The 27597-nt window shown below is 42.8% G+C and overlaps 1 protein-coding gene across 1 annotated transcript in view; it reads right to left on the bottom strand.

The window, feature by feature from the left end:
• LOC126334775 (ATP-binding cassette sub-family C member 4-like) overlaps window positions 1-26703 on the bottom strand; it is a 286690-nt gene extending 259987 nt beyond the window's left edge. Inside the window, exon 1 of the mRNA XM_049997363.1 lies at window positions 26567-26703. Coding sequence (XP_049853320.1) covers window positions 26567-26640 — 74 coding nt within the window. The 5' untranslated portion in view covers window positions 26641-26703. The remainder of the gene's footprint in view (window positions 1-26566) is intronic.
• Between the last annotated feature and the right edge of the window lie 894 nt (window positions 26704-27597).

The raw sequence follows: 27597 nt of genomic DNA, 5'->3' as shown, positions 1-27597 counted from the left end.
TAAAGTTCAAAACCAAATTAATTTATTACAAACTGCAGTTAGAAAATATTGACGTGAATTTAGTCATAAGATTTCATTGAGGATCCGAAATAGCGAGTACACGAGCTAAGTGACTGTTGAACATAATAATACTAAAGTCTTGGTAAAGACAGGAATAAAATAGAGTTCATTAGGTTATCGTCTCATAAATCATCTACAGTGTGTTTCACAATTCATGATACACTCTTCTAGAGACTGTAGAGAGGATTTAGTAGATCAAATTTTACATAGGAACCTAAGTCCGGAAACGGTTCGTTTCCATGTTACAAGGAAAACAAGATGTATAGATTTTACACCTATTTACTGTGGTATTAAAAAAGCTGTTCGATATGACGACCACCACGTTCTGTACACACTGTGTATCTGCGCAGTAAGTTCGCATAACTCTGTCCAAGATACATCGTGTGTGATTAATCACTTCTGTCGTAGCCAAGATCCGTGAAACCAGATTTTCTACAGACTGGACAGGGACCCGCAAATAAGTCTCTTCATTATTAAAATGTAAAACTACTGACGTTTCATTCATAGTTACAAGGGAACTTCTTCAGGGTGTTTTATTGATTGTGATAATGGCCGCGGAAGCCTACGTGCCGGCCGCGGTGGTCTCGCGGTTCTAGGCGCGCAGTCCGGAACCGTGCGACTGCTACGGTCGCAGGTTCGAATCCTGCCTCGGGCATGGATGTGTGTGATGTCCTTAGGTTAGTTAGGTTTAAGTAGTTCTAAGTTCTAGGGGACTAATGACCACAGCAGTTGAGTCCCATAGTGCTCAGAGCCATTTGAACCATTTGAAGCCTACGTTTATAAGACTCTTCATGTGGCCCCACAAAGAGAAGTTCAAATGGGTCAATTCTGGGGATGTTGGTAGCCAAACATGTGGTCCACTCCGACCGATCCACCTGTCGCTGTAGACTACGTTCAGATGGTTCAAAAGATGGTTCAAATGTCTCTGAGCACTATAGGACTTAACTGCTGTGGTCATCAGTCCCCTGGAACTTAGAACTACTTAAACATAACTAACCTGAGGACATCACACACATCCATGCCCGAGGCAGGATTCAAACCTGCGACCGTAGCGGTCGCGCGGTTCCAGACAGTAGCGCCTTTAATCGCACGGCCACTCCGGCCGGCCGTTCAGATGGTTTCGATCACGAAATGCAGAATGTACTGCCACGTCATAATGCTGGAATGTCCAATGGCACGTCTTCCAAAAACACCGCCATCACTTGCTGCAGAAATATCGAGTTCCTTTAGGAGGGGAGAAAGTATGTACGGCCCAAATCATACGACTATCGCAGATACCCGCCAAAACATTTATGCCGAAGGTGTGCTGAAATCTTCGTGTACACCTGGCTGTGGGATTTTCTTGATTCCAAATGTGGCTACTTCGAGCTTTAAAAACTCCTTCCCTGTTGAAATGCGCTTCGCTGGTGAAGAAAACTCGCTTGTAAACTGAGGAAAATCCACACACTGGTGTAAACAAAATAGGCCGGGAGCATGGCGTGTACCTTGACGGTGGTACGCTAATATGAACAAGCAAGACACATGCAAATCACATGCAATGGCTCAAGTACTCGTCGATGGGTTTCTTTCGACTTCATGAAGTGCTTCCTCTTCCAAAACGACAGCGCACCACCTTCTTGGAGCGGAACAGTTTGCTGTATCGCTTGTGAATTTCCCACTTTCCTGCAACCGTTGTTCAGCTCTGGCAAAAATGGGGTGACAAGGAGTCACACGATTTGGAAAGTAGTCACGGTACAGACGTTGAACTTCTCTTCCATTACGGCGAGCTTCACCGTAAAATAACAACATAATGGTATACTCCGCGAACGTGTGCTTAGCCTTCCTGTTACTGCAGTACTAGTCGCCGTCATGTCAACTGACCCGTCACCATGAAGCATGAAAACAACGCAGACGGAAACAGAGGACATCACGTGACATCGAGTCATCGTACCATTTATGAATGTGGGTAGCCTAGCGTAACCGCTGAACTGCGTAAGAAACATCTAGCACACGACTGAGCAGCTCTTCTTTTCCTTGTAACAAGGAAATAAACCGTTTCCGGACTTGGGTTCCTATGTAAACCTTGAGCTACTAAGTCCCCTATACGACCTCCAGAAGGGTATACCGTGAATTGTAAAACTACCTGTTTACAAAACACGAAATAGCTGTGCTAGCCCAGCGCCTACGTGATTATTTCAAAACGTCGGTTATCTGGTGCTTGCATCGTACAATAATAAATAAGCTGAATGAGCCCTGAAATTATGCTCAGTCCTAACACCGCGCCTACCCATAATTTCCGAGTCTCCTCAATCGCCTGCCTGAGCTCGTACCATCTTACCAAGCGTAGCGGAGCAGAAGCCATGATATGCTGCTGGTGCAGAGAAAGCGAACTGTCGGAGGTCCTAGGCGAAGGACTGGGTCGTGTGAAACGGTCGGAGAAGTAATGTTCTGTTCGGCGCCTGAGGTGTTCAGTTCTCTTTCCAGACTCACTCTCCCTTCTGTGTCTGTGCGCGTTTCAGTGCACCCGTCAGATGATTTTACGAAGTTCTGCCCAATGGCATGGACGTAAGCAAAGATTTATTTGAGCAGTTGCCAGAGAGCGCCAGAAAACAATCGTTACTGCTCGTGAGCAACTGCGATGACGTAGGAAACACTTGCTTGGTGTTTGCTCTGCTCTTTTTTATTCGTACTCTGCAGCACTGCTACGTAGCACTTCCAGTCAGGTTTACATCTGCATAGCACTGCAAAAAGCTAGTAAGAAGGAATACTAATTTACTGAGAAAACGTAGTTCCTTGTATACACCAGCAGTAATGGCAATAAGTTATTTCATGTATATTTCTAACTGTATGAAATATAACAAGATAATCTGTGAAACTAAGAAACTGTATAACTGACAGGTTATATTCTACTCTAGGAATAAATATAAAGATATATGTGGAGTTAAAATGATAAAAAAGGGTATGCTGCCAGCCTGTAATGTATTAAAGAATAGCATTCTGTAAATTAAAGGCGTAAGCAACGTAAATTGGGAAATAACGTCAAGCCTAGATGAGGAACAAGACAAGTGTCTTGTGATCGAAAATTATTGTGCTTCACGGAAAGTAGATCTGTAATATTCTTTTAAAGTTGTCAATATATCTGAAGCAACTATTTTGTCCAATACTAACGACCAAATTTGCCTGAATAGTCATCTTCAAGCGAACATTTTCGTATGTTCGTACGCATATAGCATTAAGAGATCTTACATTATGCCATAAAATTAAGTGACATCAGGGAATACTCCAGGAGCATCGGAACTTGATACAATGAAGTACTTGGTATTAATATTTTCAGTGCGGTTTTCGGGATGTCAATTTTGTTTTTATATCAGTTCTGTATTACCTGATGTTTGGTTCTTTATTATCGTATAGTGCCTTACGTTCCAGAAAATCAAAGTGTGCGCTTGTAATTGAGTGAACAGTCAAAATTAGCCTAGAGTGTGGAATGAAACACTTCGTTTCAAATACATTGACTACCTCTGGGGAACGGATGAATAAAAACCAAATTTCTTTAGCAAACTGACAAAAATAGTTTCATTGTTTTATAAGACGATTAATGCTTGATTGCAAACAACGCGACAAAAAAATCAGAAAACTAAACTAATAATGTATTTTAGTCCTCCATGTATATGTGAATGTGTTCGATTTCACTTCATAGCTCGGAGCCACAGAAACCAGTTTTTTCTTTTGATGTGAGAGCTGTAAACTTCCACCCACTGATCTGGCAGCTGGGGTGTGTCAGAAAAATGTATCCATGTAGCATCTGGCTACTTGCTACTACATATCATATAGCTAACAGCCATGCTTCAAGTAGCCAGATGTGAGAGATGGTGGTGCTCATACGCGACTTCAGCTCTGCGCATGCACATGAGCCCGTAAACGCTCAAACGAACACACAATCAACAGTTTCCGAGTTAGCGATGTCATCCTATGAAAGGACTTAGTTCTGAACAAGTCATCCTGACGTCCCCATTGTGCTATCGAATTGTCTCTCTAGCCAATCAGCTGAGCCCACTTTTTGGACATTCTGGAAACCAGCGCATTGCTCTATGCCTCAGCTAAAATTTGCTGTCAACTGGTAAGGAGTTAATTCTAAATTTACAGTAAACTGCCCGGGCCGTCCCGAGTGAAGCCTTGGGAGACATAGTTCAAATGGTTCAAATGGCTCTGAGCACTATGGGACTTAACATCTGAGGTCATCAGTCCGCTAGACTTAGAACTACTTAAACCTAACTAACCCAAGGACATCACACACATCCTTGCCCGAGGCAGCATTCCAACCTGCGACCGCAGCAGCAGTGCAGTTCCTGCCTGAAGCGCCTAGAACCGCTCGGCTACGAGGCCGGCGGCGGCGTAGGTCCTCGAGGATCTGGAGGGTCCTTGCCCCCTCATAACACTTTCTTCTGGAAAGCGTGTGTGGCATACCTCGAGCATGGGTACCAATAATGTACAGTAGGTGTTCGTGAAGTGTCGTAGACCCCACGCCTCGTTTGCGTCAGTGCATCCTAAGACGTTTAACAAGCACTGGCAATACGGTCGGAACGTAACGAAACAGGTGATTGTGACCCTCAGTTTCAATTCCTTGTGTTTCGAAAGCTAGCGACCAGCTTGGTGTACGAAAAGGATACGGTGGCCGCTTGGTCGAGAGTCGCAAGAAACGCGCCTTCCTGGCCCCTGCACGTCTTTCACAGCTTATGAAAGAGTGAATAAGCGATCACCTTAACTCTGGGCGTCCCTAAAGCTTTCGAAACGGCTTGGTCGGCTTAGCTAGATCGAGCGTAAGAAACATTGGCTATACTCCTTTGTAGAGTACCGCACCGCAGGCGCCTTATTGTCACCGACAGCGAACTGAGGCGATATACAGAGCTTTAGAAATACTGACAACAATCCGACAATGTGAACGCGGGCGTCCTCGACACGGTTAAGTGGCACGTAAAAATTACGCATGGGCGCTCGTTCTCTGACCTCTCAAAACTGACTCTCATTGGGAGTAACAGGGTTCCAGTAACAGTCCGGTCATCTAGGTTTACTTTTTGTGAGAATTTCAAGATGGTTGCTTTGAAAATTGCGTTTTCGATTTCCTTTCCTGTCCTGGTTCAATCCGGGCGTATACTTCATCCCTAATGACTTCGTCGTCTACAGAACGTTGTATTCCAATTTTAATGTCTTGCTTCAGTCAAAACACTGGTACAAAATTTACTTTATTCGTAAAGAGATAACGTCCCGGCTTATCTTAACGGTGTGATGAATGAAGTGGAATATGGCAAATAACAGGAAATAAATTTAAATACATGACGAGTGTATATCATGTGTGATGCTTGCTATCCCAATAAAAAAGAAAAAATATTGAAAAATTGGTAAAACGTTTTGTGAAATGATTTCTCTAAAAGTAAGGAAAAAAATATATTAGAGAAGCATTTGACGTGCTACTGAACTGTCTAAGCGGCTTTTCGTCAGTAGAATTGTATTGGTCGGCAACGCTTGGGTCTAATGTCGACGCAGCTGGTTTACTCTGTGTGAAGGATGCATACTTCCTGATGTAGGTGTAGGAGTGCTTTTCAATTTCTGAGGTCGATTGCTACGAGATAGAAACCCCCCTTGAGTTTAAGGTACTCGTTTCTTGATTGACTAATGTGCTCATCAAAGCAATGTACATCAGCTGATGTGATCATACCTTAGTGACGTCACTGAGTGAAATTTCACCAGAGAAATATCCTCGAGCACTGTTTAAAATTCTGAGATTGTAAGTTAAACACTGAGCTTTAAATATTCAGTGGGCACCTCATTTATTGTACATGATTTCGAGCATCATTCAATAATGTGATTTATTTTTTGAACTCGTCCGAACAGCCTGCGGAACGGCCAATCGCGCCGACCGACCGCCGTATCAACCTCAGGCGATAGGCGCACTGGACGCAGATGTAGAGGGCCACGTGTACAGCCACACTGCTGTCCTGGCCGCTGTCAGGTTTCGTGATCGGAGCCGCTAATTATTAGTAAGTAGCTCCTCAATTGGCCTCACAAGGGATGAGTGCAGCCCGCCTGCCAACAGCGCTAGGCCAACGCAAACGGTCACCCATCTAAGTGCTAGTCCAGCCCGCCAGCGCTTAACTTCGGAGACCTGACGGGAACCGGTGTCACCACAGCTGCAATGCCGTTGACACTTTATTTTTTTATTTTTGGATAAATCATTCCACAAAAATCATAACCATTATTTAAAATTATTTTTATTTTCAAGTTTTGTTCAGACAGTTTGATATAGCGTATTTAATAATAGACCGTTATTATTTTTGTATTAAGAGCGCATAGATCAAGACAACAACCTATGCTTTATTTGATATATTTTGACACTTTATTTACATAACTAATAGGACCTTTTGTGAAATATTTCAGTTTTCCCTCGTATCATTAATTAAGATTTCTTAACTACACGGATTATTTTCGAGCAAGTAAATCTTTTGCCAAGACATCACGGTGATCGGTTTCATACACTATTCGTCTATTCCTCATCCTCTGTTTGGCTATAAAAATATGAAGAAAAATTCATTGTGTGATTTTCCTCAAATTTATAAATTTTATTAATTACCCAATTTCTTTCAAACAATTGATTCTTTTTTTTCATCATGTGTGTTTTCCAGGAATTCTTGTTTTTTCTCCACTCAAACGTTTGACCAAATATAAAGGTTGTGCTCAAAGTAGTGGCACACGCGGCAAACATGTCACCCGAATGCGTTTATTGCTCAAAGCATTTGGAACATAACGGTATTAAGAGTAACACTCCCTAAGCTAGCTCACATGAAAATATCAGAAACTACGGTTGTGTTGTAACAATTCGCACAATGAGACAGTATCACGGCTTCCAGTCGAGTACGCGATCTCCCGTGTTACGTGCCACCGGTATAACAACTATCTGAGTACTTACAGCGACTTGCACCAATATCCGGCCGCCTCTCTTTAACCGAAGTAAATTTCATTTTATAGAGTGCGGTCAGTAATAATCAATGTGCGATGTAGCCCGGAGAAATGTTGGCACCTCGCACCGAAATCGCAGAGGAGCGTAGTGGCTGCTTGCCGCACCAGTGAGGAACGCCGGCGTGTCCACACCTCTTACAGCTTCTCCACGCCGCAGCAACAGCTCGGCTGCTTGTGGCACGACCGAGTAATACCCAGTCCAGTTCGCAGTCAACGATCAACACGACAACATCGTCTTAGGTAGGCCACCAGTGTGTTAAATACACTCCTGGAAATGGAAAAAAGAACACATTGACACCGGTGTGTCAGACCCACCATACTTGCTCCGGACACTGCGAGAGGGCTGTACAAGCAATGATCACACGCACGGCACAGCGGACACACCAGGAACCGCGGTGTTGGCCGTCGAATGGCGCTAGCTGCGCAGCATTTGTGCACCGCCGCCGTCAGTGTCAGCCTGTTTGCCGTGGCATACGGAGCTCCATCGCAGTCTTTAACAGTGGTTGCATGCCGCGACAGCGTGGACGTGAACCGTATGTGCAGTTGACGGACTTTGAGCGAGGGCGTATAGTGGGCATGCGGGAGGCCGGGTGGACGTACCGCCGAATTGCTCAACACGTGGGGCGTGAGGTCTCCACAGTACATCGATGTTGTCGCCAGTGGTCGGCGGAAGGTGCACGGGCCCGTCGACCTGGGATCGGACCGCAGCGACACACGGATGCACGCCAAGACCGTAGGATCCTACGCAGTGCCGTAGGGGACCGCACCGCCACTTCCCAGCAAATTAGGGACACTGTTGCTCCTGGGGTATCGGCGAGGACCATTCGCAACCGTCTCCATGAAGCTGAACTACGGTCCCGCACACCGTTAGGCCGTCTTCCGCTCACGCCCCAACATCGTGCAGCCCGCCTCCAGTGGTGTCGCGACAGGCGTGAATGGAGGGACGAATGGAGACGTGTCGTCTTCAGCGATGAGAGTCGCTTCTGCCTTGGTGCCAATGATGGTCGTATGCGTGTTTGGCGCCTTGCAGGTGAGCGCCACAATCAGGACTGCATACGACCGAGGCACACAGGGCCAACACCCGGCATCATGGTGTGGGGAGCGATCTCCTACACTGGCCGTACACCTCTGGTGATCGTCGAGGGGACACTGAATACTGCACGGTACATCCAAACCGTCATCGAACCCATCGTTCTACCATTCCTAGACCGGCAAGGGAACTTGCTGTTCCAACAGGACAATGCACGTCCGCATGTATCCCGTGCCACCCAACGTGCTCTAGAAGGTGTAAGTCAACTACCCTGGGCAGCAAGACCTCCGGATCTGTCCCCCATTGAGCATGTTTGGGACTGGATGAAGCGTCGTCTCACGCGGTCTGCACGTCCAGCACGAACGCTGGTCCAACTGAGGCGCCAGGTGTAAATGGCCTGGCAAGCCGTTCCACAGGACTACATCCAGCATCTCTACGATCCTCTCCATGGGAGAATAGCAGCCTGCATTGCTGCGAAAGGTGAATATACACTGTACTAGTGCCGACATTATGTATGCTCTGTTGCCTGTGTCTATGTGCCTGTGGTTCTGTCAGTGTGATCATGTGATGTATTTGACCCCAGGAATGTGTCAATAAAGTTTTCCCTTCCTGGGACAATGAATTCACTGTGTTCTTATTTCAATTTCCAGGAGTGTAACTTAGGCATAACATTACGTGAACATTATGCCCGTTGTTATGCAAGTGAAAAGTCTTATAAATTTGTCTGTATCAGGTTGCACTTCAATATTCAGAGACATTTGTAAATACCCAGGACATTCCTGTGGAATTATACAAAGTTACGTAAATCTTCATATCTGTATTGTAATGAAGTGAACTGTTATTTTATATGTTACAGTTACGCTTATTCTGCTTCCGGAGCAACTCAAAGAACCCACAGCTGCGCCGCCGAGGGTATTTTAGTACGGCACTCACAGTGAGTGAGAATGGATAGCCGAGGGGGGGTGAGGGTTGGGGGGGTGTGTAGCCACGCGGTCTAGGGCGCCTTGCCACGTTTCGCGCGGCTCCACCGTCGGAGCTTCGAGTCCTCCCTCGGGCATGTGTGTGGTGTGTGTGTGTGTGTGTGTGTGTGTGTGTGTGTGTGTGTGTGTGTGTGTGTGTTTTGTCCTTAGCGTTAGTTTAAGTTAGATTAAGTAGTGTGTAAGACGGCAACGGCCTTGACGCAGTGTATACACCGGTTCCCGTCAGATCACCGAAGTTAAGCGCTGTCGGGCGTGGCCGGCACTTGGATGGGTGACATCTGGGCCCCCATGAACTGTTGCCATTTTTCTGGGTGCACTCAGCCTCGTGATGCCAACTGAGGAGCTACTCGACCGAATAGTAGCGGCTCTGGTCACATAAAACCATCATAACGACCGGGAGAGCGGTGCGCTGACCACACCCCCCTCCTATCCGCATCCTCATCTGAGGATGACACGGCGGTTGGGTGGTCCCGATGGGCCACTTGTGGCCTGAACACGGAGTGCAAAAAAAGTAGTGTGTAAGCCTAGGGACCGATGACCTTTGCAATTTGATCCCATACGAACTTCCCACGATTTTTTTTAAATAATGAAGGAGAAAATCATCACCAATATATGTTGTTGGGCATTAAAATAGCGACAACATGAAAGCGGCATGCAAAGAGCGTGAAATTTTCGTCTAAAGTGTGCTACATTTTTGGACACGCAAATGACAGCACTCAGCGCAACCGCACGAGTTAAGTTTTTGTAACATCATCTACATTCTACACCGTCCGTCCAATAGCTTCCGAGACTGATTCTAGTTCTGGAGTATAAGCCACGTCAGCGTAGGAACTACGAGCACAGTTTGAACTAACAGTCGTAAACAACAGGTGAGCATTCGACCATTCAGTTACTAGCAACAGTGTTAAGTAGTGGACGTACGATCGTAGCGTGCCAACACCGGTGTGTCACACGTGGCACTGAGCAACTTTTCTACATCAGATATTCAAGAAATTCTCCAGAATGGTTTAAAGAGGAGAAACGTTTTCGCACAGTTTGTCCCGCACTGCTTGACTCCTGGGCGAAAACAGCGACACGTGGTCGCATGTCGCGACTTGACTGGAAAGCAAAAACTTCTAAGGGATGACGGTACTTGGTATTGTGATTATGAAGCTACCACAAAACGACAACGAGCAGAAATTCACGCGAACGATCGGCTCAAGCTAATGCTGAACAGCATCCCAAAGAACGTCGGTTTCGACTGTTTCACACAATTACGTGAATGCTCCGGGCTTCTGCACTCAAGTGAGGGGCGGCGCTGTACGACAGCTGAACATTAACCCTAGTTTCGACGACTCCAAGTTGCACGCAACTGTGCTACCGGCCGCAGCGCATGCGCGGCGCACATTTGCGCAACTCGTTGGCGAAACTAAACATTTTTGGCTTGTTTCAACTTTGGCTGTACTAATTGCATGAACACTGAGATCACGTGTGTGGATAGAGTTTGTAACCTAGTGTAACCTCCCCAACATAAAAATAATATGAATAATATACACATTTAGTGTAACCTCAAAACAGAAAAATACCTAAACCTCTCAACAGTAAAAAAATATAATTATGTCGTTCACATTCAGTATAACCTACCAACAGGAAAATTGCGTACCCTATCAATAATTAAAAAAAAGACTAATCTCCCAGTAGTAAAAATGTGACTCACTTATAACCTTTCAATAATTGACTGTCAATTTAACCCGGTAAATTTTGGAATTCAGCAGTGCTCCGTCATGGCCCTGAAAGATCATACTCAATAAATTGAAAATTCTTACCTCAGTCTAGTCGCCGGATAACGCATATACATCTGCTCCTATATGAAACTAAACTTTTCTGGCACAGCCCAGTGCAATGCTGGCCGATAGATTTGTCATGTACAAAAAGAAACAACTGATTTTTCTTTACAATAATCGGGATGACCATGGATTGGAGAAATTAGTGAATCCTTTAAATTGAGATGAATGTCAAAAACTACTTTTTATGAGAAAGATTATTATTAATAGATTTTTTAAAACATTTACATGGGACTTGATATAACAATATTACATATGCGCGACGCTGCTTTTACCTTATACTACAACGCTCAGACTCCGCCATCGCTCCACACAACCGGCCCAGCCAACACGATACACCAGACTGCTAGCAACTACTTACTGCTACTAACACACAGTTCCTACTGCAGTCAACACTGCTCTTTGGTCTGAGATTCTCTCATAGCTTACATATCGCAACAGCGGGTGAGCAATCCATCGAAATTACACTGCTCGAGTGCGCTAGCAAGAAATTCTTTAGTCATGGATCTCTTACAAGTTAGCAAAAAAATGGAACATGATGCGGGGAAGAGAGCAAATTGTTCGCTTTTAGGGTATCGACGCTATTCATAGGTGTTTGTGGGATTCTAATGATTTTGACTACGAAAGCAACCAGCGACGTGCTGTCGCGCTCGAGGCTGTCGCACGCGATCTGAACATGGATTGGTACAAAATATCTGATCTTTAGAGCAATATTCGTTCAGTTAGGAGCACGTATACAAATGAATTAAGAAAAATAGAGGCAAGGAACGGCCACGTGTACGACACTAAAATCCCATGGTTGAAGTTGGCCGATTCTTCTTCGAGGAAAATAGTTGAGAGAAGAAAAGGGTACAGAAATCTGGAAAGATGAATTCTTCATTCAAGGTTAATTTATTCAAAACGTCACAATAGTGCTCCCCATTCACAAATTGTAGAATAGATTATTGAAATAACTTCCACGTCTTTTAGTCAATTTCGTAAAGCAAGGTCGCTGAGTAACTGAGCTGAGGCCCTTTCTTTACCCATTCACGAAGCCAAACAGGTTTCTTAGTATTTAATTTTTTGCCTTATGCAGGTATGTAAACAAGCATTAACCCTGCCACAACTCATACAGCTGCCAAAACTTTCATTTCAAACACAATTACGTCGCTCACAAAATGACGAAGCTCAAGTGTACACAGATAGCTCAGTGTTTACATATACACTATGTGATAAAAAGTGTCCGGACACCCCAAAAACATACGTTTATCATATTAGGTGCACTGTGCTGTCACCTACTGCCAGGTACTCGAAATGGGCGACCTCAGTAGTCATTAGACATCGTGAGAGAGCAGAATGGGGCGCTCCGCGGAACTCACGGAATTCGAACGTGGTCAGGTGATTGGGTGTCTATGTATCATACGTCTGTGCGCGAGATTTCCACACTCCTAAACATCCCAACGTCCAACTATAGCGAAGTGGGTACGTGAAGGGACACTTACAGCACAAAAGCGTACAGGCCGAAATCGTCTGTTGACTGATACAGACCGCCGACGGTTGAAGAGGATTGTAATGTGTAATAGGTAGACATAAATCCAGACTATCACAAAGGAATTCCAAAGTGCATCAGGATCCACTACAAGAAGTATGAGAGTTAGGCGGGAGGTGAGAAAACTTGGATTTCATGGTCGAGCGGCTGCTCATGAGCCACACATTACGCCTGTAAAGGCTAAACGACGCCTCGCTTGGTGTAAGGAGCGTAAACATTGGACAATTGAACAGTGGAGAAACGTTGTGTGGTGGCGAATCGATGGCAGAGTGCGGGTATGGCGAATGCCCGGTGAACGTCATTTGCCAGCGTGTGTAGTGCCAATAGTAAAATTCGGAGGCGGTGGTGTTATGGTGTGGTCGTGTTTTTCATGGATGTACTTGCACCACTTATTGTTTTGCGTGGCACCATCACAGCACAGGCCTACATTGATGTTTAAATCACCTTGTTTCCCACTGTAGAGGAGAAATTCGGGGATAGTGATTGTATCTTTCAACACGATCGAGCACCTTTTCATTATGCACTACCTGTGGTGGAGTGGTTACACGACAATAACATAGCTGTTATGGACTGGCCTGCACCGAGTCACACAATAAGAACACCTGTGGTTCGACCAGCTGCTAATCTGGAAAGCAGGCGCTACATTTCCGACCTGTTCATGCCGTGACTGTTCGCTAGCTTCGAAGTCTCTGTAACATTATCTTCCAACAAGATAACGTAAGACTACATATTGTCCTAACGTGTCTCGACACAGAACGTTTTTGACTGTTGCCCTGGCCATTAAGTTCTGTAGATCTCTCCCCAATTGCAAACATCCGGTAAAGCGTTACCTTTCTTTTAATTCCTTTCATTTATTTCCGTCGTTGCTTCCTCGACGTATAGATTGGACAGTAGAGGCGAAAGACTTCACTTCTGTCTTATATACTTTTTAATGCGACCACCTTGTTCTTTGTCTTCCAACCTTATTGTTCCCTCTTGGTTCTCATTCATATTGTATTTTACCTGTGTTTCCCCAAAGACTACTCCCATTTTCCTCAAAATTTCGTTTATCTTGCACTACGTCACAGTGTCAAACCCTTTCTGTGGGTCGAAAAATCCTATGAACGGGTCTTGATATCTCTTCAGTCTTGCTTCCGTTATCAAGCGCAACGCGAGAACTGCCTCTCTGCTGCCTATATCTTTCCGAAAGCCAAATTGATGTCATCTGACTGATAATCAATATTCTTTTCCATTCTTCTGCATATTATTCTTGTCAGCAGCTTGGATGCATGAACTGTTAAGCTGATTGTGCGATAGTCCTCACACTTATCTGGTCTTACTATCTTCGGAATTTTGTGGATGATATCTTTCTGAAAGTTTGCTGGTACGTCGCCAGTCTCATAGATTCTACACACCAACTCAAATAGTCGTTTGGTTGCCACATACGGAAAATAAAGGTTGGAGAGTAGGATTAAAATTCGGTGTGGAAGATTTTCAGTGATGAGGTACACTGATGACGTTGTTACCATCACTGAGTGTGAATAAGATTGGTTGGTTGCCAGAATGAGATTTTCACTCTGCAGCGGAGTGTGCGCTGATATGAAACTTCCTGGCAGATTAAAACTGTGTGCCCGACCGAGACTCGAACTCGGGGCCTTTGCCTTTCGAGGGCAAGTGCTCTACCATCAGAGCTACCTAAGTACGACTCACGTCCACTACTCACAGCTTTACTTGTGCCAGTACCTCGTCTCCTTTCTTTCAGGAGTGCTAGTTCTGCAAGGTTCGCAGGAGAGCTTCTGTAAAATTTGGAGGGTAGGAGTCGAGGCACTGGCAGAAGTACAGCTGTGAGTACCGGACGTGAGTCGTTCTTCGGTAGCTCAGATGGTAGAGCACTTGCCCGCGAAAGGCAAAGGTCCCGAGTTCGAGTCTCGGTCGGGCACACAGTTTTAATCTGCCAGGAAGTTTCATTGGTTGGTTGGTTGATATGGAAGAGAGGACCTAACAGAGAGGTCATCGGTCGCATCGGGTTAGGGAAGGATGGTGAAGGAAGTCGGCAGTACCCATTCAAAGGAACCATCCCAATATTTTCCTGAAGCGGTTTAGGGAAATAACGGAAAACCTAAATCAAGATGGCCGGACAAGGGTTTGGAACGTCGTCCTCCAGAATGCGAGTCCAGAATGAAGAAGAATTACAGAATCCGCTGAATGGAATGAACAGTTCATTGAGCACAGAATATGAACTGATAGTAAACCGAAAGAAATAGTGAGCAACTTAACATCAAAATTGAGGATCACGAAGTAGAGAAGTTACGGAATTATGCTATCCTCGAAGCAAAATTACCCAAGACGGACGAAGCAAGGAGGAATAAAAAGCAGACTAACACAGGCAAAGAAGACATTTCTGGCCAAGAGGAGTCTACTGATATCAAACATTTGCATTATTTTGGGGAAGAAATTTCTGTGAATGTACAAAAACGAAATAGAAGAGAATCAAAGCATTCGAATGTGATGCTGCAGGATTTTGAAAACCAAATGGATTGGTAAGATAAGTTAGGGTCTCCGCCGAATCGGCGAAGGAAGGAACATGTGGAAAACACTGATAAGAATAAGGACATGCGTTAAGACATCACGTAATAACTTCCATGGTATTTTAGGGAACTGCAGAGGGTAAAAACTGTGGGGAAAGACAAAGATTAGAATACATCCAACAAACAATTGAGGACGTAGGGTGCAAGTGCTACCCTGAGATGAAGATGCCGAAAGATTGCTGCGCCATCGCTTCCCACCCATTGCGATTGTTCAAGCACATGGCTCTCATGTACCTGTATGGACTGAGGTACCTGCATCTGTCATCCAAAGTCATTTCTATTCGATACACAGGTGTTTTAGAGCCGTTGTTTCTGTCAGAGGTAAACTAAATTTGACACCCCGGTGGATCCTACGGATGTCTTACTTAAATAGTTCTCCGTCACTCTCTTTTGTGTAGGTAGTAACTCACAAATGTAATTGAAATTGTTCCTAGCGTTCCAGAGGTATGGCGTAACATACAGAGCCAACACCTCGATTCTAGTCTACAAAAGGAGCAACCAGTCACACCAACAACATTTCAGAGTGAGCTCCACCATTTTCGGAATTGCAGTAGTTTTGGTCGTTCTACACTCTAGAGAAGAGGTTCCCAACCTCTGACGGAACACTTTGAGGATCCTGTTACGCTGATAGCTCACCTTGTTTATTTTGAACGTGAATAAACATTTAAAAAATGAGAATAATGTATTTTATACAGTGATTGCTTCAGTTTTAAATTTTAATTAGTAATACAGAAATCATAATAAAATTTTAAAAGGTCATTAGTATCGTCAAAATGTCAGAAAAAACAGGCATGTTATTAATAGTTTTCTGCCGAACACTTATTAACTTCCCGCGGAATACCAGAAAAGTCAAAAGCTGAAATTTTTATCAACCGTGAGATATCACAGTTCGGGAAACTCTGCTCTAGAGACATGACTCGGTGATGGAGACATGGTTTTAGACAAGTCTGGATGAACCAGTGAGAAAAGCTATATTTAGTCTTAATATTACATTTTTGAAAACTGAGAAGTCGTAATTCTTATCACCCGTGATATTTCGTTTTGTTACGAGGCTATGAATTTTTTTTTAAATATTCATTTGCTATTGAAAATACGAGTTCAGGGACGTCCTGCATGTCATGTTTGGATTGTACTCCGAAGTAATGTTCAGGCGAGGCGTTGACAGCGAAAGCCAAGGCTGCGACACACAACAGCTCATGGCCAGATAAATATCGACTAACGGGACTGAAACTGCGTTTCATTTGTTCGTACGATTTTTACTCTGTTCAGGATATTTTTACAAAACATTTCTCAACAAGCATTAGAAATCACTGTATCACAGTAATCTTCTTTTGGAGAATTTACCGAGAACGCTTCAAACCGATATTATCCCAGTAAATTGAATCATTAGGTAGATAGAAAAACTACTAGTGTTAATCACGCCTCACGTCACATAGCTAAACTAGTCGAAAACCTTGTGCTGACATCTTTAAGCGTGTTAATCGTGTGTACTTAAAAAAAAAAAGTGTGTGAAATCTTATGGGACTTAACTGTTAAGGCCATCAGTCCCTAAGCTTGCACACTATTGAACCTAAACTATCGTAAGGACAAACACACACACCCATGCCCGAGGGAGGACTCGAACCTCCGCCGGGACTTCAAATGGTAAATAATTGTTCAGGCATGTTCTACGTAAGAGGCTAGAAAGGGGTGGACTGTGAACGCCGCTGTCTGTAAAAACAGCACTGAACTTGCTTTTGCTGTTGCACGTACTATTTAACACAGGTCGCTTACGCTGAAGGCCTTTCCGTACCTTGTACGACAGAAGCGCACCGGCGGTGCATCTGCGGCGAGGCAGCGATGCGGCATTTCTGTTGAGAAACACAGCAACCCGCTGTCCCAGTTAGCACCGCTCCTGAAGCGAGCAGACAGCAACGGAGGGTTCACGAGTTTAATAGCAGCCGTAGACGTCTGCGGAATTGTAATCCGTCTCTGCTGTCTGAATCACGCGGGCAGCAGCAGTGGCTATTTCCAGGTATACAGCCATTACGAGTTCGTCGTCGTGTAAATTGAGAGAAAAGCAAGTACTCTGGGGCGAAAGATAATTTGCCTTAAAACCTTAATTATGAACTCTGCTGATTGGTATTCTACGCGAAAGTAAAAGAAACGAGTAATCACTTTTGTGGCCAGAGTCACTAAATTGTCATGATTCTTTGGCCCTTGACGGTGAAGCGACCAGTATATTTGTGGTACAAGGAATATTCTTCGCATAATTTCTTGGGATGGGGGAAGGAAGGTACGTACCAAATGGTTCGTTTAGCGTTTTCTTTGTTGTTAACGTCGATACGTCCGTCGAGTGAGAATATTGAACTGACTTCCTCTTTCGAGGGGCGATAACGACAGCACGAACAAGTAAAATGTAGGTGTGTGTGTGTGTGTGTGTGTGTGTGTGTGTGTGTGTGTGTGTGTGTGTGTGTGTGTGTGTGTGCGTGCGCGTGTGCGAGCGCGTGCGAGTGAGTGCGTGCGTGAGGTGTGTGTGTGTTTCCTGAATTTTATATTTAAAAAAAGGTTCAAATGGCTCTGAGTACTATGGCACTTAACATCTGAGGTCGTCAGTCCCCTAGAACTTAGAACTACTTAAACCTAACTAACCTAAGGACATCACACAACACCCAGCCATCACGGGGCAGAGAAAATCACTGACCCCGCTGGGAATCGAACCCGGGAACCCATGAATTTTAACACAGCTATACTGTTTGCATTTATATTTAGTGTGTCAGATTTTATTTTCGTTTGGTCGTACGTATTTTCCCATCTGTTCCTCTCTGAAGCGGACCACGCTACCCTTATCGCAAGCCTCACACTTCATCTGGAGAGACTTTAAGTGTCGACAACTGTTTTCACACTTTTCCTTCTCAATCGTGACCTCGTCAATGACAACAGGGAAAACTACATTACACAAGCACTAACTGTAATCATCTATACTACACATCTACTAAACTGATGGGAACGGACAACTACCACTCTTAAGACGATGTTTCCCTGGTCACGCATTGACCCCAAAGATCACCCAGAAGGCTGCGATAAGACTATTATTATTATTATTGAAGGAAACAAAGCAGTATTAACGTGTTTCAAATCCTACAACGTGAACAGAACTATTCCATTTTTTCCCGTTGCAAAATATGCGTCGTGTACGCACCAGTCATAATGTTTCGTGCCAGGTCATGCCACTCTCACTGCCTTGCATCTAGGGTGTTAGAGCAGGCACCAGACAGTGTTTTGTGAGTTGTAGTTCTGAGTACTGTGTGTGTTGACAGCCAAGATGAAGAGCACAGAAACCGATACACAGCAGAGCCCAGGCGACGCGAGGAAAGGACCTCGGCGTCCACTTCCTAAATAAATCCAAAACATGGGTCTTCTGTGCACCTAAAACCATTGCCAATTAGCATTCCTGTTCCAGAGGCAAAGGTGGTTGACATTCAGAAAACGTCGGTGAACCATTTTGGTGCGCAATGGGTAAACGATACTCGTATGCACTACTATAAACATGTGATTGAAAACAGCATAGTGATTCAGTATGTGACTACAGATGTGGATGACGAAATGTATGAACAAAGACCTGCAGAACAGAACCACAACACTGATTCTGGACCATCACCATAATGCCTCAACTTGTATAACCACTTACGTTCTCACATTGTTAATTCAAAGGATAAAACAGAGCATTATATTATTAATTACGAAAGATGTACGTGCTATAAAAACGCTACAAAGTATTTTTTCACTGTTCCCTTCCGTTTGAGTTTCAAAACTGACGACGGCTTCAGATCGCCGAATAAGCTGGCTACTTAAGGAGTTCACGAATGACAATTAATTCGCCGAATTTAAACTTTGAAAGTATTACAGTTTGCAAGTTACACGTTTTTCTCAAGATGTTAAGAAATACACGTGGCAGATATTACCACTCTCCCTCTAATTTGGAGATCACTTCATTTCTGCAGATGTTACGGATCATCACGAAGTTATGAAAAAGAAGCGCAGAAGTGCAGAGTTTAACGCGGCCGATATTGGACTGAACAAGTGACGAAAACAAAAGGCAGTGCCTGGTTGAGGAATACATCTCAATACCGCCTTCAGTGATTATGAAAATCCAGGAAAACTTAATCTTTTAAGACCAAAATTTTGCTGGAAGGTGGAAACTCTTTTTTTAAGCTCTCATGCTCATAGATGATATTTTAATGTTTTTATAAGTAATATTTGTACATATACGTGTATCTATGTTTCAAAAAATAATTAATTTTGAAGTAATCAGTGGTGTAATAAATAAACTGATGATTCAATAATTACCATGTAAAAAAAACAATAAAATGTTTTCTGATGAACACAAGGTGCTGAGCAGTGCTATATTCACTTACTGATATTCTTACATTGATGCACAACAGGTGGTAGCACTTTTTCACTAGGAAAAAACGAAAAATTCACAAACGTGTGCATCAGGTTTCCATCGCTGAAAAATATTTTTCTTGTAGCTAAATCCAGTAAACTTTAATGCACACAATTGTAGCCAGCGGTTCTGAAAGGTTTAAATTAAGCTGTGATTGGGGGAACGTGTATCCCATTCCTCGCGAGTAAGATCCACTGGTTAACTACTGTGTCACTTCAACTGGTCGATGTTTTGAGATGCAGCATGATGATGATAAATTGAACGAAAAACTGCAAGTTATTGCAGGTTCTTGCACGAATATCTATAAGAAAGCGTGTTTCGTTGGAAGTATTCATATCTATAAGAAAGCCTGTTTCGTTGGAAATATTCAATGTTCTTCTCCCACGAGTTTTGACCATGAAACTAATAATTATCACTCTTATGTAACTGTAATTACGTAACTAAATGAATAAATTGGCAAGAAGTGTTACACTGTTCACAAATTGATTGACCTTCGCCGCCTCTGACCACCCGACCTGCTTTTAAGCAAACAAACAAAGTACTAACTTGGTCACACTTAATGTCTGTAATTGAGAACGACAGACTTTTTGATTACGGCCGAAAAGCTGATGCTTCGATTCGACGAACAGTTGTCTCAGCTTACGCTTCAGTTTTTCCCCTTGCTCACTCCATAAGAACTTGGAATATACATTACGTAACACAGTTTCCAAAGCCGTCCAAGACTGTCGTCAGTGGTAATGCGCGCTTCCCCCTCAGAGAGCTAGCGAAGCACAGACGAAAATGAAATATAAGTTTGTAGGAGCCTCGCTTGAAATTACAACAAACTAGAATGGAGGGATTTCGAGCTTCAGCTGGCAGGAACACGTTATGAGTCAGTGATGCAGCGTACAGAATCGTTAAACTGCAGCTCACCTTTCACGCCAGCAGTTATGTAACCACGGCAGCGGGTCTGCCTAAAGCGGCAAGTGCAGGCAACGTCCGCTGCCCACGCCGTGTCAAAATACGGAGGTCCTTTTGCAGAAAAGCTGGAGGTGGAAGCTATTTCATCCTTATTGTGCCTGTCAATCGCTTCTCCAGTATCGGAATCACGATATAATTATTACAGTATTACATAAATATGTATTTCAGTTTCTGCGTAGGTTTTAAACTTCACCCTCGGTTCTTGGTACTCTTGGTCTTTTGTCATCCTTTTTGTTTTCTGACTTTTGTCTCTAGCCAGTCCCGAACAGAAGTTTAATATATCTTCTTACTCCATTTCTAAATGATAGCATTTGCTTTAAGTGTGCTGCAATCTTTTTTCTGAAATACAAAAATTACTCCGGGAAAAATACATTTTCCAAGTGTGACAAACTGTTCCAAGGTACAACATGATCTTGAGTCTAGGAACAAATATATAGGCCAAACAAGCAGCAATCTCCAAATTAGATACCGAGAACATACCAGAAACAGTGACACAAACCCATCTACATTATTTAAACATGTAACAACTGAAAATCAAAACATAAACTACATTGAAAAATCGACGCAAATTCTCCACATAACACCAAAAGGCCCAAAATTGAACTTTCTGGAAGAGATAGAAATCTATATACACACCCGCAAATATCCAGAAAAAATTTTAAACGAAGAAACCGATTCAAAACATAAAAACTATTTTGATAATTTTATTGAAATTATTGACCACGGATAATTTCGTAAAACGAACACCAAAAAGATTTCACTGTCATACAACTCCACAGACTTATAAAAACAAATCTGTATCCATGTAACATCGGTGACAAATCGAAGGTGTCAGACTTACAAAATGTTAACAAGATCTTAACGATAGTGGACAACAAAGAAACATTCCACTTCTGAGATATTACTTAACGAGATATTTATAATTTCGTTTGTGTTTTGCTTAAATACGAACCAAGTAATATATCTGACAGCAAGAGCGTCAACAACCTAATATCGAAATAATTCTTACGCCAAATGTACAAAATAATTATTTATTACCTAAACTCATAGATATACGATCTAATTGTTGCCGAGTGCTTGAAAGTGGCCTTTGAGCCGAAATAGGCATATAGCTAATGAAAATAAAGTCACAAAAATCACAACTGCTGTACAATGCAGCGTTTTGGCTTAATGTTCACATAATGTTCTTATAAGACACATATATGCTGCAGACCCAGAAGAATTAAAAAAAATTCTATTGAGATTAAAAAGCACTGCAATCGAGAAAAATCATGTTAATATGGTACTTAGTAGTCTATGTATTACATTACTGATCTACTACACACCAATAATCATTACGTGAAATCAACTGAAGAAGTAACATCAAAAACCAGTTAAATAAACTGAAATAGAAGCATTTGTCAACTGACACAAATTTCCATTTTGAAAACAGGGAAAACTGTTAAGACGTTAAAGAAATTAGGTTCATTGATAGATATCACGTGTTCCATGGTGGAAGATCTTCCGTTTTAAGGTACAAGATGGTGCACGACCGACCAAGTAAGGCTTAAGCATTTACGTATTATGTAACTGGTTTTAAAAATATACATAATTTCAGTTACCATAAAACTCTGTAGTTGAAGACTTAAAAATATCCTCCAAATAGCTTTAATAATTACAGCACTGAACTGTGTAGAACTCGTGATATTTACAAACGCTACACAAAACAAAATCTCATGTCTCACGAAACATGTCCTTCATGTGATGCTAAAATCAGTCACTAGACTGAAACACCGATCAGGAAGCGTTCTGTATTCCTGGCTACACTATCCTCCAGGTATAGCACTCTCCCCTACCACACGAACCTCGTCCTGTACGTACTTGTGACATCTGGCAATGAACAGTTTACGCATGTACGTACGTTCAGAAGTAAATTTATGTTGCGTTCAACACCGCACTGAATAAAATATTTAAGACTGCGAAATTTTCTTCTTCCTTCTGCTGTTTACTGTCTAATAATTATTAATATAATTATTGTAGTAGTCTCAGCTGTAATTATTAGTCACGTTTAATAACTAGTTTGTCACCTTTGATGATAATTTTCTGATGTGTAAAACACGAGTTATGAAAGGCCAAAATTATTTAAAAAGAACGTAGTCATAAGTTACAAAATGAAATGAACAGCGCTAAAGTACATCTGTGTCAACATTCCGTGGCTTCTGTCATTTGAGCAAAGCTAGTTATCAAGTGTGACTCATTGCAGCCGAGACTGTTACAGTAAATATTAAAGAAATATATGAAGTTTTGGAAACTCTTCCAACAGTACGTCAGCAGTTATTGATTTTATTAATCATGTTGTTCTTGAATATATCGTTTATTATTGTTATTATTTCTTCCTAGCATTGTGCAAATTGTCTAGTCCACGCTTTTTTTTTTGTTACACGAGAGGCACAATGAAAGCCTACAATCAATGTGAACACACACTTAACTTATAGAAAGTGCTCTTCTCCTAAATTTTTTGTTAAATGCTCCTGATACAAGCAGAACAGACACTGAATCTGCGTGAAAAAAAGAAAGAATTTTGCTTCATATACCTAGGCACTACTAGTTCATAGCAGAACAGCAAGTAGTCTTATGAAACAGATCAGTAAGGATCTGAGTGTGCAGAATGGTACAGAATTCTCAGTTGCTTTCTTCATTTTTACGTAAAGGATCTGGCAGGTGCTTACGCAACCGTTTAAGACTATTGGTTCGCGCTGGTGTGTTGTGTAACGAAGCAACTTCGCGTGATACTACCTACACAAAGTCATAAAGATTGAGAACGATTAGATTAGTATTGGAAGGCATGCTTCAATAAAAACTAATGTGAAGCACTTTGCGTTCAACCTTTTACGGGCGCCGAGCTTTTAGACGAAGAGAAATGCGGTACTGAAACTGCAAAGCAATGAGACTATGACGAATAGGATATGTCCCTTGCTTCAATGAACTTTCCGAAATTCGAGTGGTAATCAGTTTTTGTGCACATAGACAAAAGTACAATATGTTTTGAACAGCGTAGCATAACTGAAATTCTGGCTTCCTTTAGAAGTAAGAAAATAATTATTATTTGTTTCAGGCTTATTGCAATTTTACACTCAATACAAGTTGATTTACACGTTTTCGATGTTCTGAACTGTAACTGTGAGACATTACAGAAAATGGATTACGTAACATAAGACAAAGGACAAAATTACGTAATGTAAAGCATACTCAAAATAATTATTGTAATAATTAATTGAGCCATTTCGTTTCTTTTACGATGACTGTGAAAATGATTTTCCTTTTTGACGCATATTAAAGTGTTTTATAGTTTTTCATCTTGTAATCCATTTTGAGGGAGGCATGTTTTGAATCGATAATGTCAGATCTCATTTAACTGTCTGCTGAGTCTACTATGAAACTTCATTTCGATTTTATCACGGGTTTTATAATATTTCCGCGCCTTAGGTTCGTTGCATGTGTAAAGTCACTTAAGCAAGTGGGCGTGAGTGGTCATAGTTAATACATTAATAGTGTATGCATGTCTTTGTAATTAACATACAGAGGAAATTTCCAGTTCGTTGATATAGCAATTGTTAAAAAGATTAACATTCCATAGTTTACTAAAGATTACGGATGTGAATTAACAAGATTTGTTGTGAATACTAGTACGGTTCTACACGCGAAATATCGCCTAGTATCAAGTCATTTAAGGTAGCAAACACGTTAGAACCCAAGCCTTACTTTTCCACTGTTGCCATTTATGTATGTTATTCATCTACAGTGTTCTATCTCTGTCTGTCTCGCCAAAGGAGGGCAAAACGGTATTGAACTCCCAGTAACATGAGAAAATAGGAAAAATAAATATTGAAAAGAGATCAATACAGACCTGCTTAACAATTATGTAATAGTGTTAGAGTTTTCGAACAAAGCGCACCTTTGTTACTTCCAAGCTGCAAGTGTAACGACTTTTACGCTTTAGGATGTATGTAACAATGTAGGACAGTCATAAATAAACGAGCCACTCGAATAAATCAGCCACTCGCTAGTGAGCTTGATTGCCAGTCGGTCTTTGGAAGTGTTTCTAAATTTGGGAGAGTCTTTCCAAAACTCAAGGGAATCTATTTTAACAAGCAGTATAGGAAATGTCTGTCGGAGGTTTTGTAACCAGACCTTCGCAATCTTTCCAGTAGATGAGGCGTCCTATCACAGGTATCTGAGGCCATTACGTGGCATAAAGAGAAACACCCGGATGTGTAAGCCGGCGCTCTTAATACGAGTATATACTTCGAACCATCCCAGGGATTTCCACCACAAAATGGATGCCAGCGCTTAGAAGAAGTGCAGTCTTTAAAAAGCAGATCGATGTAATCTGGCAGATTTTTGAAGGAAAATCGGAGATATTTAACATGATACTAGCGATCAATTTATGAATTGCTACAGCGTTCGCTAATCACTAAATTTCTTCACTCCCAATTTTGTTTCAAATGGTTGCCGGTAGTATGACGACATTTCACTTAATTCGTTTCCCTCAGTACGCAATATAAATGAAGAACTGATTCTATATCTGCTACGAACACTAGTGCGAAGCTCTCAAATCATCAAGATATAGAAAACAGGGCCAGCACGTTGGAAAGACAACTTAATAGGGAAAGAGGAAATAAAGAAAAGAGAAGAAGCAGTCGCTTATGAACAAGGATACATGAGCAAATCAACAAAGGACTCTAGCATCAGTCTGAAACGGCTTTGTGGAAGCACGAAAAACTTGCATCAAAATTGCCGAACGCGATTAGAACCCTGCTCTTCCCGAATGTAAGACTAGTGTTTACCATCAGCACCACATTGCACGATGTAAAATGTTACTGTAATGCTCGAATTTCGCAGTTTCTAGCTGCCAAAAGCACTAGTAATTATGCATTGTTGCTCTGGTGCAGTTTTGTGAACGTAACGTCCGCTAACAAAGCCAAAGTAATTTGAGATATCACGGAACAGGTACGAAAAGCGGCACACGTGTCAAAACGAAGGTGGAAGTCACACTGTATTTTGCTACCCATTCGATTATATTGTAGGGCAGAGTGTTGTACCTGGAGGTCACTGTAAGTAGGGACACATGATGTTTCCTGGACCGTGTTTCAATCTAATGGGTAACTTTAGAATCACATGGGGACCGCCGTAAGCAGTTCCCGGCATTATATACTGTTTTTGTTGTTGCGGCTGCTGAGGTTCTGTTGTGTGGAGCGCTTGTAAATATTACGAGTTCTACATATTTAAGTGCTGTATTATATGTTAAAGCTATTTGGAGGATATAGTTCACTGTTAATTACAGAGTTTTGTGGTGAGTAAATTACAGAACACTTTAAAAGCAGGCCACGGTGGCCGAGCGGTCCTAGGCCCTTCAGTCCGGAACCGCGCGACTGCTACGGTCGCAGGTTCGAATCCTGCCTCGGGCATGGATGTGTGTGATGTCCTTAGGTTAGTTAGGTTTAAGTAGTTCTATGTTCTAGGGGACTGATGACCTCAGATGTTAAGTCCCATAGTGCTCAGAGACATTTGAACACTTTAAAAAGTAGTTACGTAACGCGTGGACAGTTAAGTAATAGTTCGTACGGAAGAAGATCTACCACGGAACACCTGATATTTGCAAATGAATCGAGTTTCTTTAACGTGTTATCAATTTTTCTTGTCTTGAAATTGAGTATTTGTGTAAGATGAGAATAACTTGCATTTCAAAATTTTTTTGTTTTGCAACTGGTTTTTGATACTACTTATTCTTAATTTGATTTCAGTTACTGATTATTGGTTTGTAGGAGAGTAACGATGTAACAAAGAGGCTATTAAATACTAACAAGCTATTCCGGAATCCTCTACTTATTAGTATCGAAGTTAGTTCAGTAGCTTTGAGACGGGATACCGACGGCCTGTATTTTTTCTTCCACCGTGTTCATTTCGTTCAGCGCTGGTAACTTCACACGCACGGGTAATAGAGACATCTGCAGAATGCCGAAACCATTTTTACCTCAGACGCCTTTGTCGTAGCATGTCTATAAAATAAGTGCTCACTTGAATACGGATGGTACAGCTGAACGTCTATAGTGCAGGTGGCAACGGCGCCGCAGCGCACGTCTCGGGCAGTGTGTGAAATTTGCCCAGTACCGCCGAGAGCTGCGAAGAGCGGCTGCCGGGTAGCCGGTGGCCGGCGACTTACCAGAAGCAGAGCACGGACAGCGGGTTGGCCGTCTTGCGCGGGTTGGCGCGCGTGCGCTTCCTGCCGGCGTCCATAGCGAGTGTGCGGTAGCTGCTTCTGGACGCGGGATGCTGCGGCCGCCGAGACAGGGCGGCGCGGTCTGCGGTCTGCGTGCGCCGCCGGCCGCCGCTGGAGCCGCTGGAAGGGGACACGTGCGAGCGCGAGGGCGGACGGCGGCGGCGAGCACCCGCTGGAAGGCCGCGCGCCCGAGCGGAAGAACGGGTTCTCTCTCTGAGAGTGACTCTTGGCGCCAATTGTTTGCCACGCTTTTGGCAGGCTGGACACTGGCACTCACCAACGTCACCAGGGTCCGTCTCACACTGGGGTGGCAAAAGTCGGGGGATGCCTCCTCAAATGGGGCAAATGGCTCTGACCACTATGGGACTTAACATCTATGGTCATCAGTCCCTTAGAACTTAGAACTACTTAAACCTAACTAACCTAAGGACAGCACACAACACCCAGTCATCAGCCGCCAGCAGTGGTGGATGAGGGGAGAGAAATGACGGAGTTTTGAGAGCGGATGATCTGGACGTGTGTCCATCAGAGACAGTAAATTTGTAAGACTTGATGCCATGAACTGCTATATGTATTATGACTTTTGAACACTGTTAAGGTAAACACATTGTTTGTTCTTTATCAAAATCTTTCATTTGATAACGATGCCCATCAGTAGTTACTGTCTTCAGTAGTTTGAATCTTTTATTTAGCTGGCAGTATTGGCGCTCGCTGTATTGCAGTAGTTGGAGTGACGAAGATTTTTGTGAGGTAAGTGATACATGAAAGGTATAGGTTAATGTTAGTCAGGGCCATTCTTTTGTAGGGATTTGAAAGTCAGACTGCGTTGCGCTAAAAACGTTGTGTGTCAGTTTAGTGTTGATCAGAATAGGTAAAGAGCGAAATGTCTGAGTACGTTCAGGTCTACTCAGCTGTTTGAAAATGAAATAATGTAAGAGGTTTATCGGTACAATAATTCATTAGTTTTTCTAAGG

Source organism: Schistocerca gregaria, chromosome 2, assembly GCF_023897955.1.
Source record: "Schistocerca gregaria isolate iqSchGreg1 chromosome 2, iqSchGreg1.2, whole genome shotgun sequence".
Lineage (NCBI taxonomy): Eukaryota > Metazoa > Arthropoda > Insecta > Orthoptera > Acrididae > Schistocerca > Schistocerca gregaria.
The sequence above is the reverse complement of the archived record's forward strand: the minus strand, read 5'-3'. Positions and strand labels throughout refer to the sequence as shown.